This window comes from Sciurus vulgaris (genome assembly GCF_902686455.1).
Source record: "Sciurus vulgaris genome assembly, chromosome: 13".
NCBI classification, from domain to species: domain Eukaryota; kingdom Metazoa; phylum Chordata; class Mammalia; order Rodentia; family Sciuridae; genus Sciurus; species Sciurus vulgaris.
Window position 1 is genome coordinate 79,313,783 of NC_136474.1, and position 21,331 is coordinate 79,335,113.

At 37.6% G+C, this 21,331-nt stretch overlaps 1 protein-coding gene across 14 annotated transcripts in view; it reads right to left on the reverse strand.

The window, feature by feature from the left end:
- The window catches only part of TCF4 (transcription factor 4), a gene marked incomplete at its 5' end in the record, with an annotated part of 345,132 nt that overhangs the window by 113,561 nt on the left and 210,240 nt on the right, over positions 1–21,331 (reverse strand). For 10 of the 14 annotated variants that reach the window (XM_079109488.1, XM_079109478.1, XM_079109490.1 and 7 more), the window contains 2 exons: positions 7,319–7,368; positions 7,842–7,971. The exons of 1 other annotated variant lie outside the window; for it this stretch is intronic. In XM_079109488.1, the coding sequence (XP_078965614.1) occupies positions 7,319–7,368; positions 7,842–7,971 (180 nt within the window). The remainder of the gene's footprint in view (positions 1–7,318; positions 7,369–7,841; positions 7,972–21,331) is intronic. 3 more of the 14 variants (XM_079109494.1, XM_079109491.1, XM_079109480.1) reach the window with 1 other exon arrangement.

The following is a 21,331-nucleotide window of genomic DNA, read 5'->3' on the forward strand; positions in this document are numbered from 1 at the left end:
ATATTATTATAAGTATAATCCAGAAGGCATCTTTAGAATGATATGGGCTGGGAGGGAGGAGATTGCTGTAGGCAGTTAGGTACTCTTTTTCAGATGGTATCAAAATACTTATTTCAAAACAGTATTTTCCTAAAATCCCTAAGTGATAACAGCAAGTAGTGACAGTGACAGTTTCTGTATGTGTGTTTGAGGAATGACAACAACTTTCATGATTAAATGTACTACAAGGGTCATTTTTCTGAGAAAATATAAGTCTTTCTAATATGAGTCCATGTTTCACAAAGGAAATACCCTTTAATCTCTACAGACATGGCAACACACCAAGAAATTTTCTTTACAGTTGGCTATGAAGACAGTTTAACTAAGCCAAGGAATGTCCTCTGTTCCACTGAATAATCAAAATAAATTTAGCAAAATTGAGTGTACACACTGCACCTCTTTTGATCACAAGTAGATGCTTACAGACCAACTAACTCTCCACCCTGGCAGCAGATTGTGATTAATTCCTCAGATGACAAGATTAGGGAAGACAACACCGGTGTCACTAATCCCCTCAAATATAATTCTTAAAATTATAAAATCTTCTTTTGAAATACAGCGTTCACGTTCTTTTGGAACCGAAATCTACACATCTCACCAGAACTTAAAATCGTCTTCATTTTCAGCCCTGACATCTTACAAAATGCAGTCACTCTGCACTACCTGAACTTCTCTGAAGAGGGAGCGAATGCTCAAGTGAAGCATAGGATCCAGGAATAACTACACCTATTCGGCAGGATCATACACATGCTGCTGTTCTGAGATAAAATAATTGAGTATTAAAACCACAAATTTTGCACCGCATTTTATAAAAGCTCTTAACTCCTTTAAAATGAACACAATGACTACACAAATACACTCTGGGACAGTAGAGATCAAGGCTGAGAATCCTACTGCTTTGAAATGCAAGTTTAAAATTCAGTGCGATTTACTTTAAAAAAGTAACAAAGCAGGTGTCTGTCAACAGCCTGACCATAATTATTCTGCCATAAGAAAATACAACTTTGCTCTTTTTAACGAACTCTGTATTCTTTTAGAATTATTGACACGTTTTCTGAATCTTATTTAGGCTTTCTGACTCTGGTTTACTTCTTTCAAACAAAAATTTCAGAATGTTTGAAACCAGAAAAACTTGCCTTGAAAATGCAGAATTATCAGCGAATGGGGAAAAAGAAAAGAAAAAGAATTTTACTATGTTAGAATACAAAATTGCTTCAATCGATGAACTTTTGGAAGTTAAAAAAAAAAAGGTATTAAACCAAATATCAAGTCAAGCATCTAGATTATCCTAACATATAATAAATTACAATCAGGCCACATGCTACAGAACAAGTTTTATAATTTCAAAATATATGCAAGCCCTGCAACAATTCTCTGTCTGGGTAAAGCAGTCTTGCATGGAATTCTCTAGATTTCTGTAAGAAAACCACTCCATACCAATATTTACTTTTCTGTGAAATGGCCAAAATATGATTCAAAACAATAGCTCCCTAAAAGAAATTTCTCCTTTCTCAACAAATGAGTACAGTTTTGCATTAGAGGCTCCTGTTCCAGCTGCTGAAATCTTTACAAAAGTCTGGGTATATCTTAGCAGTTATTTTGAAAACTTGATTAAAGATACAAAGGCACACTGGGGAGGTGGGGGAGATCCCCTGCACACCTTCGAAGAACCTGATGAGAGGATAAACAGACACTGCTGGTCAGAGAGCATGTGCTGGAAGGAATGCAGAGGGGGTGTTTTGTTTGAGTGTCTGCAGTGGGCAACCTTTTCATAGGGGAAGATAATCCAGGAATAGCTCACAAATATAACAAATCTTTCATCTGCAGTTAACGTTTATTTTTGTCCTCTCGCTTACATTTCTTTATATTTAAAATATGCACTCCTGAATTCTTCCTTTTCAAGAAGACAGGAATGGGCTTTGAAGTTGAGGGGGGCAGGATTGTAGAAGAGGGAGCTTCGTGGTTTCAAAATTCCAAACAAAAATGGAGAAATCTTTCAGGAATCTTTTGGAAGACTGGAATGCCCTAATGGGATATATGCTGTCCACTTTGCATGTCTCTTGTGTGTACTCTTTAAAATATTTTGAAAAGAAAAAGAACCCCCAATAAAAACAATATCAAGATCTTCCTGTATTTGTTTCATATGCCAGTAATTCATAAAAATCATAAACTCTTTAGCCTCTAAGAGGATGAGAGGACAGGATGAGATCAGTTTCCAGGAAAGCAATGTATACGCTGAAATTGAAGACTTACATTGGTTTAGCGAATCCAGTATTAATTGCACAAAAAGACAAATACTTTCTTTGTGATGAATATTTTCTCAGCTTTCAAAGTGTTCCTCAGTGACATGTTTTACATGCTGTGTAAATTGTGTGAATAATAGTTTTGTCCTATTTGGGATGATTTAACAGCATTGTCTTTAATCTCCTTCCTAGCTGTTCACTTTCATACTTATTAAACAAATTTTAATATCCAAGTCTCATATTCCAACAGCTTTCATTAGAAAATGAGTATACTAAGTTTAAAGCTGAATGTTGTCAGCTATCCTAACATTTTGAGGTAAATACCTAGGTTACACTTCACAAAGTATCTCTTTCTCCAGAAAAGAACCTTGAAGAGACCCCTTCCTTTTAGTTAATCTTACAACTAGCTATTTCTAGAATTCCCTACAAAGGACAGAGGCCAGGTAGCAAGCATATGCTCAGTTTATACATAATGATACAATATTCTCCTATAAATGTTACTTTAAACAAAGTTGTGTTAGTGCTTAAGTTAAAATTTGTTGACATAAAAAAGCAAACTGAATTATAGATAGTATCAATCTGAATCCTTATGATCAATGTCAAAAGCGATGGGGGGAATTATGTATTTTAAGTACTGCATTTTCCAATCATCTATCCTGGGCACCTACTAATGAAAAAAACAATTTACAATTCCTCTATTAAACAGTGATTTCTTCAAGTATCTGGGCAAGAAAGTTTCTCTTTTCCTTCCAAAATAGCTTAAAATATGGATCCAATAGCATGTCTGAAACCTTCATATGAAGGCTTTTATATAATGGAAAACCCACAGGAAAATTAATAATTTTAGTATTATCCATTTTTCCTGATACTTTTAATAATCTCTGTAAAGAAGACTAATCCAGACTTATTTTATTTAAGCATTTCTTCCTTACACAAACCAGTAAACATAGTATCAAATGCACATTGAGTTTTTGTTTATCAACCTAATGGTTCACTCATATTTCAATTTTCTTGGAGTATTCAAACCTGAATTAGAATTAGAATCTTTATGACATTAGAGATCTTTCTCTTTAGGATCCATGCATCCCAAATTATCTCTGATCACTTAAAAGAGATCCTCCTGAATTTAAAACCAAAAAGAAAAAGAAAGAAAGAAAGAAAGAAAGAAAGAAAGAAAGAAAGAAAGAAAGAAAAAAAAAAAGAAAAAGAAAGAAAGAAAAAAAGAAAGAAAGAAAGAAAGAAAGAAAGAAAGAAAGAAAGAAAGAAAGAAAGAAAGAAAGAAATGCAATTGAACACAGAAAACAGACTTTACCAAAAAGTATAGTTTGAGAAAATATCTGTGGAAATAAAGAAGATCAGAAACTATTTCTTAGAATGAAACTTCACATTTCCAGAGAACTGTGAAGTGCCAAAAATCCCAAGTGAGGTCACGGTGAGATTGTCACCAAAGTTTAAACCAGATTACAAGTGGGAACAAATTTCACCCATGTTTGAAACAGAAAAGTTGTAGCTATTAAACCTTTATGATAAAATGTATATGATTTTTATGTCAAGACTTTATATGTTCTTATGTTGGTTGCCACAGAAAAAATTCTGAAGGACATTGATTTTTTCCCCTGTGCATTTGATAAGTCCACTTAATACAATATGAAAATTGTTACTTTATAGATTTGAATATTTTCACGTTAATTTCTGATAAGCACCACAGAGTGTTTTCCCCAAAGGTAACTTAATATGGTATATTTTTCCCTGAGTGAATACATGACTCACCGTGTCTGATTATCAGATAATATAAAATCAAGGAATCTGCTAGGAAGAATAGTAGAGGCAAAATATTAGGTGTACAATAAAATATGGTTGAATATAGGAAATGAAGATGCAGAAATTTAAGAAGTTCACATACAAATTCAAGAGAGTGGACATGCAAAATAAATCACAGCATCAACCAAAGACACTAAAGCCTCATCAGAAGTTGAAGGCCACAAGAAACTGGGATGTGACAGAAAAGAGCACTAACATCTGCACAGAGAACGTGACCATGTTCTGCCGCAATAAGCAGGGCTCTTGTGGACATCTGGGTGGCTATCACTTCACATCGCCTCTTCACAAACAAAACCACACTAGCCCTGATTCTAGGCTCTGTTTTCCACAGCGACAGTCCTCTTTTCCTCCACTGAGTTTGAGCCCATAGACCACGTCATGCTTCCACAGTAACTTGAGGTCTCTAGATGCAGCACACATGCAAACACACACTCAAGGATCCTGCCAGATCCATGGCGAGATGTTGGGCCAGGTTTATGTTTTCTCTTGCCACAGATGCATCAGAGTTTTCAAAACAAGGCCAGGCAGCACCCCGCTCCCTTGAAAGCAGTCCAGTCTAATGGTGGAAACACAAGTCCATCCTCTGTCCCATACAGGTGTGGCAAAATAATACCTGACCATGGAAGGGTACAGTGTAAATTTTGTTTGTTTTATGTCACAGAAGAGAGAGGGCCCATTTCAAAAAGGGGGGGGGGAGTGAGTTTACACAACAGATTGTGACAGATTTATTACTATTTATCATGGTAAATATGTATTGAAGAAAACACACAAATATCTTTATCTAGTCATAATCACTCCAAAAGAAACGTTTTACTATCCCCAGTTCTTCACTGTTATACAAACACAGTTGAAACAAGTTTTAGAAGTATCTCTGATCAGATAAATACTCAAGATTTCATTTGAATTTTCAAGAAGAATAACCAAGCATGGCAGAGGTCTAAAAATCCAGGAATCTAGAGCTACAGGAGCAAGTGTTACAGTGTCTAGTACAGACTGTTTCTTGGAATCAAGTTAAAATACAGACTTTGTGTGATGAAAAGGCACAGGATCTTCCTGTAAGCAATAAGCCAACAGCACATACAACAAAGCTAATAAAAACTAAGTTAAACTGCTATTAGAACAGAACTGTGGTATTTTTAGAGTACCAGTCAATAGGTGACTAAATTCTAAAATTATCCAAACTATCTTATTCTTCCTGTTCAATAAATAAATAAATAGCATTTCCATTAAATTGAATTTTCTTCCTCCTTGTCTTTCAAAAAAGGGCTAGTTATCAAAATATTCCATAAGGACCATTAAAACATTTAGCCAAAATAAATTCTCTAGGAAGAGGTAATCCTAAATTGATGATCAAGAGCTAAAAATTAAATAATACAAACTAAATTTCCAATTCCTGACATATTTATTAGGAAGAAAGCAAAAATAATTTTATATTACCAAGCATATCACAACACATCAGCAACCTATAAATTATCTGAATAGCAAAGAGAAAACTGTACCAGGAAAATTTTCTAAAAGGGCAAGTTATTGGGAAATACTTGAAATTTACAATGAATTAAGAAAAATTGTTGAAAATGATAATATTCAATGCCACACCAATGCACTCCTTAGAAATTGTGTAGCTTTCTGCATAATTTTAGCACTGGAGAAAACAAAGTTAAATTTAACATGGGGCATAAATAGAATATGAGAGCTTGTTTTTCATAGCTTTCGGAGCATTGAGTTACTGTCATTTCAGAACATTCAAAGGTCCATTTAATGTATTTAATATTGTCTACACTAAGTTCAGTGCATGTTTAAAATGTAAACAGCTGTGAGGATTATATTATTTGAAGTTGTCCTAAAGCAATTAAAAGCTAAAATTTCACCTACATTAAGCCCATCACTGACTTCAAGTTTAAAATAGGTTTATATAAAAACCTTTGGGGATATTAGTCAATTTCAATACATACAGACATTCAAAGAAAAATAATTCAGCACATTTTTAAATGACTTACTGATAGTCCGAAATGACTTTTATATGTCCTTGGTAGTTTTATTTACACAATATTGTTCCATATTTATGGATAATTTTGTGATGCTTCTTCAACATCAAGTCTGTAATAATCAGCATACAACATTTGTGTTTTTTTCTGATAAGACTTATTCTGATATATTCATTTAATAATTTTTTGGATGAGCTGAACTGAAATCAAGTCAAATACACAGGTGTTTGTGTTAATCTAATCTTAGCACGTTTGCAAAACCTATTATTCTTCTAATTTATTAAAAGTGAAATAAAGCTAATATGCAAGCACCGATGGGCAATATATGCTCAGAAATCTAAATATAATTTTAAAGTATATGAAGTTATAATCAGGCCATACTTTTCCAATATTAGTGCTTTACAAAATTAAGTCAAAACTCTCAACATATAGACAGGAAGAAGGGACGGAAGAATGAAGGAAACAAGGGAGGAAACCATCTTTTTATTTCACATAAGGCAAAAATTACTAGAAAAGAGATCAGTTCTCAACAAAATTAAATATCTAGGACCTAAAATCTGAAAATATATATAATAATTCCAATTAAGACATTATGCATTTATTGTGATCACAACCAACTTTTGCTGTGTTGGGCCTGGGATGCTTCAGCAGCTCCTGCACACAGCTCCAGCCATTACCAAGACCCAGAATGCTCTGGTTACAGCTGGGTGCTCACCTGGTATGACAGACACAAACAGCTACTATGGCAGCTACCTTTGCAACATTTATTCTGCAACCTCTCTGGAAGATAGAGACATTCTCCCTGCACTCTGGGCTGAAACCCATGTAAATTTTTCCTAAATCCATTCCACAAATCTCCTTTCGCATGCAAATCCATAAATCATCATAATACTGACAAAGAATTTAACCAACACATGAAACTAATACTCATTCTCTTGAAAGCCCTATACAGGTAAAACTGCTGGAACTTCAGGCCCCTTTTCAAGGCTCTCTTCAGAGATTAACCTGCTGGATATCACCATGACCACCCAGTCTTCCAAGATGCCCAATTAATCATTCCAAGGTGGATCAGGTGGCTAGATGTGCAGGTCATTCCTACCTCTTCCACATTCTGGATAAACACGCTTCTCTGGGCGCATGGAACCACATTTACTTCTATCTAGCTCCTTCCCAGCAGCACAGAACAGAACAGAGTGAACAATATAGAAAGCCGAAACAAGCTGTACTTACTGAAGATGGCAAACCTGGAGGAACTTTTCGAACTTTTTTTGTCTGTACCTCTGAAAGAAAATGAAGATGATGTGAGCTCCCACACACCCATTTTCCAAACTAAAATACATTATACCAGGAAGCCACTGAGATTAGACCAGAATTTGTTAAATCATTCCCACAGCGCCATCGTTACCACTATCACCTTTAATTCTAGCAGAGATCAATTCTGCCTTGTTCATAAAAATAAAGATACTGTATTTAACTTGTTACTGCTGCTGCTTTTTTTTTTTAAAGGTTCCCTATGTGTCGCCAAGAAAAAATCCAGAAATAAGCAGACACCAAAAAAAGTTCTCCTGCTGCTTTAAGTTGTTAATATATGTATCTGCCCAGTGGGCTACTGAGGAGGGGGGTCACAGCCTGACAATTAAGCCAGATTTTAAGGGGTTTGGAGAGAAGGTAGAGTACAGATAGGGTGAGAGGGTGGGATTTTAAAAAGAAGAGAAAAATGACACTCAGGAATTCAAACAGAAGAAGACCTTACCCATGGCACTACTGTGAAGAGGCCTCCGTCGGGGGTTATTGCTAGAATACTGATAGTACTGGGAGCCAGGTTTGGTGGGCGAAAGGGTTCCTGGATTGCCCATATCCATGTCCCCTCCAAGGAGACTCTGCTAAAAAGTTAAGAAGAAGAAACAAACACATAAGTTTACTTCTTGACATTCACCATCCCTCAACTGATTGCTACTACTATTTAGACCCATGCAATAGAGAAAGCAGCATCTGCTGAGCTGAAACAATTACCAAAACAAAAACCAAAAAGGAAAAGCCGTCTAGGAAGCGATCCCCAGGTTTACCCCGTTTTATTCTTTACGTTTGAGAGGGAGGTATGATTCCCTTTAAACCACATATTTTTTAATCTTTTCGGATGACTAATGCTTAAGTTTCACATGAAAATGGCATTTCTGTAAGAGGGGTGTTTTTCTTCCTAGACTGAGGCGCCTAGGGAACTATTCATGCCCTTCCTTCACAAGACCAGCAAGAATCTCATTTTTCGAACTTGCCCCGGCTGTGCACACTGGGGCGAGCGTGCCCCATCCACTCCAGTGAGAACCCTGCCCCTCTGCCCCGGCACACCACGACCCTCCACCAACCCCAACGGCACCCACAGAACTGAAAACGGCAGCGGAACCGAGAGGAAACTCCAGCCTCACACCAACTTTCACCATTTTAGAAAAAGTAGGCATTCTAAGCTTACAGGAATAAGTCAAAGAACTTCAGAACGCTCTCTTGAGGACTATCGGAAGCTGAACACATCCCCACAGATTAAACATTTACCTGAGCACTAGAAAACTCACAAATATCATTAACTTATCACAGTGTGACAAATTACTACACTTTCGAAAATGATGACATAAGATTATATAATAATATCACATTTTCTAAAAGCTACATAGAAACTTACCCATAATATATAAATCGCCTGATTATACTCTGCATTGAACACATTGTTCTTTTAATTATTCTGATATGCAATAAAACAAGTGTAGATAGTACCATTTATATTAAGAACAAATTTGCTGTTTAATAAAGAAATTTTAAAATTAAGTACTAAAAATCTAACTTTATCGTTACTTGTAATCAACTTTTACTGACTGAACTAATTACTGTCCTTGATAAAGTACAGAATGTGTTTTCCCTAATCTAAATTCTAATCACCATGTCACTCACAACAGACTTAGGGATGCTTCACTAACACACTATTCACATGCAAAATACTCTAAATAGGCCAATTATGACTCTGCCCCTGTTCCCTGGTTAACCCGCTGAGAACTGAAAAATTTCACAAGGCAGTCACCAACTAAAACAAAGGGTCCTTGTTTTAAATTAAGACAGTCTTTTTGATTCCTAAATAGCTCAACAAAGTGGCATGTCCTCTAGTGAAAGCAGTTGGTCAAATATGACCCATAAGCTGGAAAATCAAAAATTCAAACCTCCCCTTTCCACCGCCATATCGCTAAATATCATAGAGACCTCTCTATTGCGAGGGGTTTTTGTGAGTGTTGGATGAGTAATATATAAAGGACTAATCAGCTGCTGACAGGCCTGCCTTCACTGCGTTAGCCTTCGACTTTTTCAAGGGGTCCATAAAAAAAACCTACTTTAAAATAAAACCTCTAAGATGAGAGAATATGAAGGCTGAAAGCACATACTGAGTAATCATTGCTAGCATCTTAATTTATCACAGAAGTAGCTGATAAAAACCGATTATTTGCCAGAGTATTTACCTGATGTCTGCATGTTCAACTACCGCCTCTACCAAACTTATGAAAGATACTAAAATGCTGCCCCAAGGAAAACTGAAACGCAGAGCTCATTATCACAAAGTTTTCTATCAGCTGGGAATCTAACAGGACAACAACAAAATGTTTTTAAATATAAGTTTAGGAGTTTCACTCAAAATTTTTAGAATTTCAACCTGAAATTTCACACTGGGCAATTCCTGTTAACAAAGTGTGTATATTTAAACCTTCCAAAGTTTTCTTTGAAATTTCCATTGGGAAAGCTGCGAATGATTTGAAGTCACAGCCTCCTGATAGTTGGGTAAATCTGAGTCTTCATTTCATTGGAAAAAGGGAGATTGAAAATGATATAATTATTATTATTTAATTACTTTACAGTGCTGGGAATCAAACCCAGGCTTCTGGCATGCTTGGCAAGCACTCTACACTGAATTACATCCCTGGTCCACTAGAAATGACCTTACTGATAACTTTGTATTTACCAATAATATGAGCATTGTATTGACAGATATTGCCCAATTTCTCTACTTTTCTTTTCCCTAAATAATATACAAAATATTTAGGAAAGGGCTAAGCAAATATGCTCAGATACTTGCTTCTCTTTTTAATGAGCCTAACCACTGGTTAATTCCTGTTGGTCCTGGTGGCAAAGGTTTCATCCTCAGGAAAGTAAATGCATTTAATGGGTCAACCTAAAAGCAAACATGCTTGTTACCCTGGGTTTCAGCAGCATTCACAACACAGTTATTGGAAATATAAAATGATAGCCGAAAAACAGCTAACTGGCTATGGCTGACCTCGTTGTTAATTTAAAAGAAAATCATTTCATGGGCCAGTCATAAATAAATCATGTATCCAACTCTTGCATATGCAGCCACATGAGCTGTGCACAGTGGCACAGTACAAAGACCAGATAGCGCTTACTCACACTTAGTGGCTCATGCTAATCTTCCCACCCCCCAAAGCACATTCCTGTTTCTAAACCTGTTTGTTCCTTTTTCTTTTTCACTTGGACAATAGAATCATTCTTCTAAAGCAACAAAAATAAACATTTCCTCACACTTAAGGGGACCCTAATCACCCCCTTAGGGAAAACGAAGATAAAAATATATGTGCTCTTATTGTAAAGTATACTTGTAAAATGAACAATGACCATTTACTATTGTTTGGTCTTTACGTCATACACTTAACTCTCTGCAGCCTTGAGAAAGATTAAAAAGAAAAAAATTCCACAGGCTGAAAAGCCGGACTTTGTGAATTTAAAAAACTTAATGGCATTTAAGGCAAATTAAATAGTGCACAAAATAGAGAAGGCATTCAGTTATATATGAATTTACCTACGTGTATCTACAGCTCTGAAGACAAGTTTATGCTTAATGAAAGTCAAGTTAGGAAGCTGAGTCTACTTTCAAAATGGGCCAATTCATCCTTGCCTTAAATAGGATTATAAAGGCTTCAGACTCTTCACATTGTGCAACCTCGTGCTCTGTGGTTACGCTGGGTCTCAGTAGTGAGTCTGCCAGGAAACACTGGGAGCAAGATGTGGCATCTTAGAGAACTAACCTGTAAATCTTCCACCCAAGGGTTAGCATTTTGCTTAACTGTCTGCAATGTGATGAGACAAGCCCTTCCCCCTGTTCACTCCTTTCCATCCACAGGCAATCTCAAGGCTGGAAATACCCTACCCCAAGAGTAAAACACACTGACTTTCTCAACCGGCTTTAAATGTTTTGAGATTCACCCCCTGCAACCCATTCTCCAGCAAAGAGCCAGTTCTAGCACAGCCATTCAAAGGCCAAAGGCAGCATTCTTTGAGGATCTGTTTCAATTAAAATTTCTGTTTGTTTTACATCAGATCTGGGCCTCAGACTGTCCTTCTCACACAGTCTCAATCCAGTCCCTACTGCTTTTGGGGGGAGCGTCTTAACATCCTTGATCAACCACTAAACTTTGCTTATGCAACCAGGAATGCAAACCATGAATTAAACTTGAGAAACAGAAAAGCAACATATATCTCAAATTAGATTTATAACTGAATGGTAATCAAAAATAGAAGTAACTGCTTGAAGCTTAAATTATCAACTTTTTTTCTTGTTAAACTAAAATCATCTTGCTCTGAACTATTATTTCATTTCAGTCAGCTCTTTAAATGTAATGGGTGGGTGGCTCATTTCTAAAAAGGAAGATTATATTTACCCTTAATTATAGATATGAGTGAGATCAGAGTATGAGGAATGCTGCTTTTTGGGTTTATAATTAATTCATCTAATAGGTGAATGACCTTGAATGTTAGAGTTGGGTCCTGGAGAGGGGGAGGGAGAAAACAAAAGTGGAAGGGGTTAAAAAAAAAATCTCTGGGGAAAAACGTGCCCCTGGTTTTTAGGGCTTTTTCTGGTTTTGCGTCACTGCCATCGCATTGTGATCAGATATCAGACACAACATCTTGGGGGGATGTTGTAGAACAGAGGAAAGCAGTCTCAGATGAAACCAGATTAAGCTCCTTTTCTGAACTATTGCCAAATGCTTGTGAGTCTAATTCATGTTTGGGTATTCTAGTACTCACACAGCTGCAATTCCATTCTTTCATCACAAACCTAAGTGATGTATAGTGGCTTTGTATGGTGAACTGACTCTATAAAGCCAGGGATTTTTAATGTTAATATGGAAATAAAATTCTGAGCTAGAAAACTTATGATATTTGTATAGGTACTCAATAGACTTTGCAGTGGTACGTGCAAAATACACAGAGAAATCACAACTTGGATTTGTTCAAAACACTTTTTTTTTTTTTTTTTTTTTAATCACAACCGAGGTCATTGCTACATAGCTAATTCTGCACAGAATCGGGTTTTCAAAGACACTGCTGAATAAGATTCCTAGCAGCCATGGGGAAGTTTCTGCAAATCCCTGTCGAATAGCTGCTGCTGAATTTGCCATTCTGACCACAGAAGGGCCATTGCTGACTTACTATAGTAGCAGGAGGGGGCGATAATTTTGCTGCTGTTGGCACTTACTCTGCAACCTAGAATATATTTTGCACCAAAGGGCAATGAAGAACACAGTATTTCCACCTGTCCACTTTTGAACTTCAAAGCTCAAAACTGAAGGTCAGTCTTTGGACAGTCTTTATTCCTGATCCCCAAAGGCTCTGGAAGGCACCTTTCTAGTTTATTTAGATTTCTACCCTATGCTTGGTTCCAACAAAAGAAGACTCAGGAATCTTGGAAAGACAAGATGGTAGAGATAACTTTCATAATCAAGGACTTAACAGATTGTCAATCTATTGCAGAGAAATGCAAATTATTGAAGTAATCATTTAGCAAATAATTTCTTTGAAGGGCTGTTGGTCAGTGATGTTTTTATTTCTACGTTAAGTGAGTAATAATGCTCATTGTATTTCATAACAAGTCTCAAGTTGAATTCAAATACATTAAGAGGAAAAGCTTAAGGTCAACACATGCGTTAGAATCCTAGCTTGGAGCCCCACAGGCAATGTGATCAGGGGTTAGTTACACAGCTACTCAAAACCATACTCTTCTCCTCTGTAGAAAGGTACTAGTAAAATCTGTATGGAACAGTTATCAGATGAAACAACACACACAAAATGTCCAGCAGAGCTGGTGTGTAGCACAAGCTCATGCTCTTTTCCTCCATCCTCAACTCACAGCCCATGTTCAAATCCACTGATTATTCTTTAAAAGATTCACCCAAACTTGTGAACAACTGCCAGATCCTCTACTCCACTTTCAGATCAGAAGTACACACTGCAATAATAACTCTGAGAAGTAACTACAGAAGCTGAAAAGGAGTTAGATATGTAAACAGTGGTGATAGTCTTAAGGCCTAGGTCTATAACTGGCAAAAACAAATGACTAGTTTTCCCCCATATTTAATAAAGAAATTGGCCAACGATCTCGATAATTTGAGTTTAAGTGGCCATTTTGTTGGAACTGCCACTAAGATTACTTCAGTGGCTCATAATTTTGCTTTTACAGGCATGAGCAAACAGAGTGTTAATTCAACTAAATGTGAGATCAAAATTAGCTAACAACCAACTAGTGATACAAAAACAAGAAAAGTTTCATATGATAAAATTTCATGCATCATGATGTTAAATAAATTTTTTTTTGCTGCATTAGCCACTAATAAATGACCTCAATTATAGTTCAATTTTGTATTTTTCCCCCTTGCAAAGCCAATTACAGGCATTTAGTGTTTACATGATACTTATCAAGCACTTTTTTTAATCTTTTGCTTCCCCCATGAGGTCTTTCTCTTTCTCTCTCTCTCTCTCTCTCTCTCTCTCTCTCTCACAACACACACACACACACATGCACAAACACACACACACAAATAAATCAATGAATACACTTCAGAGTTTTGTTTGGGAATTTTCATAACTCGCGAAGAATTCAATTGACCTTGAACAGAATTATTTATTCTAGTAGTGATATTTTAACAAACATACAAAAATTTGAAATACATTGTCTTTCTTTATAAAGAAACATAACACCTTATATTTAAATGCTATAATGTGATGCAAAGGTTGCCATGGTAACTATTACTTAATGTATAACACAGTAATAGTCAGGTAAAAACTCATGCATTTTGGTATGAAAATTACAACTGCCCAAGGGCTGGCAAGATTTATGCATTCACCTATTTGACTACTTCTCAAATTAAAAAAAAAAAAAATACATTATTTATCATATACACTAAAGTGAGGTTTTTCTGTGGTTTCTGAAAATCTATTCTGGATTCCCAGGTCATCTATTACATACTAAAAAGAGGATTACATTTGTTGTTGGGAAGGTAGAAATTTAGCAAAACAAAACATTAAAGCAATCAGAAATCTAGAATAAAACTGGATTTGAGAAAATCTTATGTAAACAATACAGAATTTAAGGTAACTACCTTCCGGTCAGTTCAAGTTGCTTCTCAGTTCAGGAAATTCGTTTACTATATAATTCAATTAAATAGTGACTTGATATTGTATAGCCACTGCTTGCCTTAAAATGATTTCCTTCAGCAGTTTTGTGCCAAAGTAAAAATAGAACAATTTGAATACACTCTGTTAACGTACCAGGGAATTAGCACCAACACTCCCATAAACATAAACATGTGGCTTTTATAAACTTGCTAGGAAGTATATTTGGCCATGTTACTCTTTAACTAAAATAAAGGAATATCAAACTGTCACATGTCAGTCTTCACACTGGGTGGGGAAAGTTACATTTCAAGGTTATTTTAAATGTCTGCCCCTCTGGGGAAGAAGTTATAAAAACCATTTTTATGAGGCTGTCCTCTGGGGACAGGGACCAGGGTGTCCTTAATGATGCTTTCCCTGCACCTCATCTAGGTGCTCAATTATAATCTAATGGCCCACTTTATAAGGTATCACACTAAAATAAAGTGTACCAAGATCTTCGCCCCTACGTATGGTGACAAGCCTACCACAAGATGTGAAGAAATAAAGACTGTGAGGCTGGGAGGAAACCCACGTGTCGTCTTCAGTCCTCCTGAGATCCTAACCATCCTTCAGGAGCCGCGCTCCACGCGCTTTAGCTCTTCACCTCCTAATGTTTTTCTTAATGTGTGGCTGATCAAGAATAGGTGGCATGTGGCCCAACTAGTTTACATACTGGTTGAAGAGGAAATGACATCATTCATGTTGTAACTCACTGGGAGCCTAGCTCAGAGCGTTGTCATGGCAAAGGCTCACTAAATATGGAAGTGAATGCAGAACTATTGCTGCTGATCAAGCCAAAGCCTTAAGTGAACTGTTGTGCTCTTGTTATTTTAGCATAGATCCATTCCTTTAGCCATTCCAATTGTTGTTGCCGCCAATAATAATAGTCATACACATAATGGGGGAGGGAGGGGTTAGTGTTAGGGTTAGAGTTAGGGTTAGGGAGGGGGGCAAGAATGGAGGAAGGAAGGACTGTATAGAGGGAAAAGAGGGGTGGGAGGGCTGGGGGGAAGGGAAAAAAATAAACAGAATGCATCAAACAACATTGCCCTATGTAAATTTATGATTACACAAATGGTATGCCTTTACGCCATGTACAAACAGAGAAACAACATGTATCCCATTTGTTTACAATTTAAAAAAATTTAAAAATTTTAAAAAATTATATAAAAAAAAAACAGTCATAGTAGTAGAAGCAGTGGTAAGAGTAATATGTGGAGGGGGAGGGGGAAGAGGAAGAGGAGGAGGAGGGGGAGGAAGAGGACGACGATGATGACAAGGACAGACGTGACTCCAAGAGCAGTGGCAAGGGAAGCAGGTGTAGTCATGAATGCTGAGCTTCAGGACAAGGGCAGGCACTTTACCTACTAACAAGGCAGCTGCTTCAAACAGATGGGGCCATTTAGAGTGGGTATGTGACCTGGCCAAGGCCACGAGGCTGGCAAGCAGTGGAGCCAGTTAGACTTGACTTAAGGCCCAGGCCTGTCGTCTACCCCACACTCCTCCCTCTTCTTGTGCACTTGATTTTTATACCCCATCCTACCCTCTGAGCATTACCTGGAGGTGTCTGTTGTCATTGGTACTTTTTAACATCCATTAAAAACTCGTCACTGGGGACCAGAGCAAGTGCTTATCATGTGTGAGGCCCTGCGTTCAATCTCCCTCATCAAAACAAACAAAACATCCCCCCTCAACAAAAAAAAAAAAAAAAAAAAAAGGAAAAGCTCATCCCTGAAACTTCCTGCAGAGGAGCAAATCTAACTCATGAGAATTGGGCAGGCCTGGGTGTGAGGGCCACTTACCCTGGGATACCCTGGACAATCTAACATTGGTGGCTTCAGGCGCCATGCCTGGGAAATGATGGCATGTTGACTCAGACCCACTGTGAGAATCAAATTAGAGAATATGAAGTGCCTAGCAGAGATGGCAGCACTTACAGAGCCCTCATAAATGGACACGAAATAATCATCATACTTGCTATAAAATATCTTATCATAGATTCGTGTACTCTATTATTATATAAGAATATTATGTAAGTTTGAAAGAACTAGTAAAATGTATTCTATATTAGTAATCCGCTAATTACTAATTATAAACACATGTATTATATACATCTGCCACAGGCCAGGGAAGTCTACCTGTACAGCAACATGCCCTCTCAACAACTCAATCTTATTCTTGTACCTGAAGGCTCCCACTGCCTTGGTTCCTTCTGTCTAATTTTGTCTTCCACAGTGTGTCAATCATCTTCCCTAATGAGGTTCGCACTCTTGTTCTTCTCTTGATCATTATTCCTTATGATTATTTCTTCTCCAACCAGTCTTCTCTCATTTCAGTCCTCTTCTTCCTTCTAGACTTTTTCTTCCACTCGATGTGAAAATTTCATCGGTGATCACATTTATCACACTGTACGGCAAGTCACAGTTTACGCGTCTGATTTCTCCCTTCTGATCTGTGGGTCCCTCAGGGGCAGAAAGTGAGCTCCATCATCTTTGCGTTCTGGCAGCTGGCACGCTGGGCCTTGGTTCGTAGGATGCCCTCCGTAAATGCCAACTGGCTTAGTTAATTAACTGTGGAAGATGCTTCCATGATTTCCACTGCCACTGTCATGAAGATAACTTCTTCATCTCCGTCCCAGTAGACACAGAACTCCTTCACCTCCATGTTCAGTGACTCCTCCTCAGCTATGAAACCTAAAGTCTGACTCCTAACGTGCCAAAGGCTCAACACATCTTTTTCACAAAACTTCTGCTTTCCTCTTATTCTCTCAGTCCTTTACAGTTTATTTGAACAGTCAGCATTTGTAACCTCTAGGAAGAAATTAGTGTGTTTAGATAAACACACTTGTGATGGTTTAACCTTTCTTTTAATCTATGATTGGTTTTACTGAAAGATGGATAAATGTCCCTAAAAACACTGGGTTATTCAATGGTTCATCATTCACCCAAAAGCCAGGTTCTGGAAAGAGTCTAGATAGCTGGGGACAACAGGCACCACCTGGGAGCAAGAGATTTCATGATCCACATACCCCCAAAAGAGAAGGCTGAACGAGAGAGGAACAAAGGCCACAGAGAAAAAGCTACAGTGCTAGGAGGAGTCTGCAAGGGACATTATTCTGAGAAGCTCAGCACAGGAAACAGGCTAGGAAGATTTCATGCAGCAGGCTAAGAAATTGCCCTCCTTAAGAGGAAGCAGGGAATCTTAACATCACACTGAGCACTTAGATTCTACTTTCTTAACTACTGACACCAAACTGGCTTTGATAAAATCAAAACCACAGAGATAGCAGAGTAGACTAGAGACAGAATCAAGACAATCAGGACAACAATAAGTACACTCATACATTGCTGATGGGATTGCGAATCAGTGCAACCACTCTGGAAAGCAGTATGGAGATTCCTCAGAAAACTTGGAATGGAACCACCACCTGACCCAGTTAGTCCACTCCTCAGTTTACACCCAAAGGATTTAAAAACAGCATACTACAGTGACGAAGCCACATTAATGTTTATAGCAGCTCAATTCACAATACCTAAGCTATGGAACCAACCTAGGTGCCTATCAACAGATGAATGGAAAGAAAATGTGGTATGTATATACACAATGGACTATTACTCAGCCATAAAAACAATAATATTTACTGGAAAATGGACAGACCTGGAGACCATTATGCTAAGCAATTTAAGTCAATCCCCAAAAACCAAAGGTTGAAGATCGAATGTTCTGCTATGTGAATGGGAACAACCAAGGGGGGCAGGGATAGAAGTTCAGTATATTAGACATGGGAATGAAGGGAAGGGAGGGTGACAGGAATAGGAAGGACAGAGTGAATCTGACTTTACTTTCCTATGTTCACATATAAATACATCAAAGTGAATCTCCACATCATGTTCAACTACAAGACTGGGATCCTAATTAGAAAAAAATGTACTCCTTGTTTGTATAAATATGTCAAAATATACTCTACTGTCATATATAACTAAAAAGAACAAATTAAAAAAGAAGGAGGAGAAGAAAAAGAGCTGAGCTTCAACATAACACAAAGTTTTGGGACATATCTTCCTGTGGAGGGCAGGGGCCTAATCTTTCTTAGACTGTGCATGCACCAATTTGCCAAAGCTCTTCCCACTATGCTAACTTTTCCAGAGTGACATCACTAAATTTTAAGAACAAAGTTTTAAGACAGTGATCACCAGTTTCTTAAAGGGCTAAACAGAAAATATTTTAGTATTTGTAGCTATGTAATTTCTGCTGCAATCACTCAACTCTATATCTTGTGGTTGAATTAGCCATGTGTGGTATAAAAATGAACAAATCAAGCTATGTTCCAATAAAACTTTATTTATAAAAGTAGGCTGTGGGTTGGACTTGGCTCCAGTCCATAATTTGATGATCATTTTTCTAAAATGAACACATAGTGCTTTTTACGGGGCACGTTCTCAAAGTTCAATTCTGCTAGGGTAGAAATGTCATGAGACTTTATGTATGTCAGCTTCACCCTGTCCTCTTGCCCTCATATTAGCCCCAACTAGAATGTTCCAATGCTGCCACCAGAAATGGCTTTCTAAAATCCCAAGTTGCTCTTGTTCTCTCAAGTTCACAAATACTGAGTCCCACTCCATTCCCAAGCCATTTTAGCCCCAAGCTCCTTTCAGGCCTCTCCTTCCTCTCTGACACAATTAGTCCACTAAGATGCCTGGAGCACCTACCATCAGCCAACAGCTACCCTAGGCTCCGGGGACATGGAAGCTCCTCATCTGTATCTTCCCCCTCAACATGGCCTAAGGACAGTCAGAGTCAGACAGAGGCCTGTGTTTCCCCAGTTGCTCTCCTTGCTCTGTCAAGCCTCAGTACCTTTACAGAGGCTGAGCTCTCTCCTGGAGGCCCTTTCTTCCCATGCCGCATTAGACAAGCCACTTCCAAACTGTGATGACCACAACCCTGTCACCCTCTTGGCCTCTCCCTCCCCAACACACCACAGGACTTCAGGTCCCCTCCTGGGGTTCACTGCCACTGCCTTATCACAGGGCCTGGGCGGCACAGGCAGATGTGGAACCGCCCACTCTGAAGTCGCAGGCAGTAGCAGGGAGACACCACTGTGTACTGTACAGCGACCCCACAAGTAACAGCAAACACCTACCCCCCTCAGCCTCTGTGGCTTCCTTTAGTCTTCGCAACCCCTTAAAGAAGACTTTATTAACCCCACTTTACAGATAATGTGGCCAGAGGCAGAATGAGGTTAAGTACCCACCCAATATTATTCGAAAAATATTTGAAGAGGAATGAATAACCAAACTGAGTCTCTTCCCCTGACATTTCTTGTGTCGTTTGGATCCACACTGTTACTGGGATCCCATCTCATATGGGATGTTTTCACCACATGCTTAAACTCTCCCTCAACCACCTTCTCTCCTGTGCCTTCCAGTCACTGCCAGCTCCAGAACTCCTGATAAAGGATGCTGACCTGGCCCTGAGCTCCACTCCCTTCCCAGCTGGAACACCAGGAGGTTCCCTCTCTGGAAACTCCATTCAGAACTCGCCAATACCAGATCTTTCCCCTGTAAAGCAACTGGCCTCCAGTCATTCCACTCACTCAAGGTTCAGGCACACGACTTTAGAAAGCAGCCTCAACGCCATGTGAGAAAGATGATACTAAAACAAGCAGTCAGGTAACTTTATAAAAAAAAAGCTAGAATAAGACTGAAAATTTTAGGTTTCCTTAGAGTATATTCTGGAGCACTTATAGCTATAAATACTCTCTCTTCTCTCTAAGGATGTAGGACAGGTATATTTTTATTATGTGTTCCCATAAATACCTCATTACAAATATATTTAGATATTGAGCATGTGGCACTGATTTGCTCAACTAGTTTAGAAGCCAGTTTAACAGAAAAATTAAAAAAAATTAAAAAAAAGGATTCAGCAGAACAAACACTTCCAAAAGATGGAAATAATTTTGTGTATCAATTTTTAAAGAACTAGATTCTTTAATTTTTCACATAAATATTTCTCAAAAAAGTACTTGCATAAAAGTAATCTGGAGACTCAAAATTTAACTTCAGACTTTTAAGGCAAAGCCAAACCATTCTCAAATAGAGAAAAATGAGTGAGTATTAGGCAGGAGGAGGACACAAGTCTAAAAGGATTCTGAAGTTCACCTGGAAAATTAATGCACAATAGTATTAAAATTTTTCAAGTGAAGTTAAGTTGGGAATATATATATTTACATACATTATATGATATATCATATGCATAATATATATAATTATATATTTTTTTAAAAAAAAAGTAAATTAAAACAATACAGTATTGGTGCCAAAACAGGAAATATTAGAGAGAGATTTATGGTGGAAATGTCACATAAAAAATCAACGAGAAAATGATAAATTGTTCAATAAATGGTACCAAAAGTTTCCTCATCATTTGTAGGGGTGAAATTGGATTTTATGCTTCATGCTTTATGCCAAAATATAGTTATATGCAGAAGTTAAAATGTAAAGGCAAGAAAATAAAATGTAAGCAAAACAAAAAAAAAAAAAAAAAAAAGAGGAGAGATCTTTGTTAGCTATGACATTAGATCTATACAAATTAGAGAAACATACTGAACCCATGACTATATAATACTTGTCTTTTAAAACATTATTCTACTCATGGGGGGAAAAGGGTGGGAAAAAATATCTTTGCAGCAAATAGTTCAAAGGAAGGATAAATACCCTTAATAAATAAAAAGCTCTTAGACTGAAATAAGAATAAAACCAAATA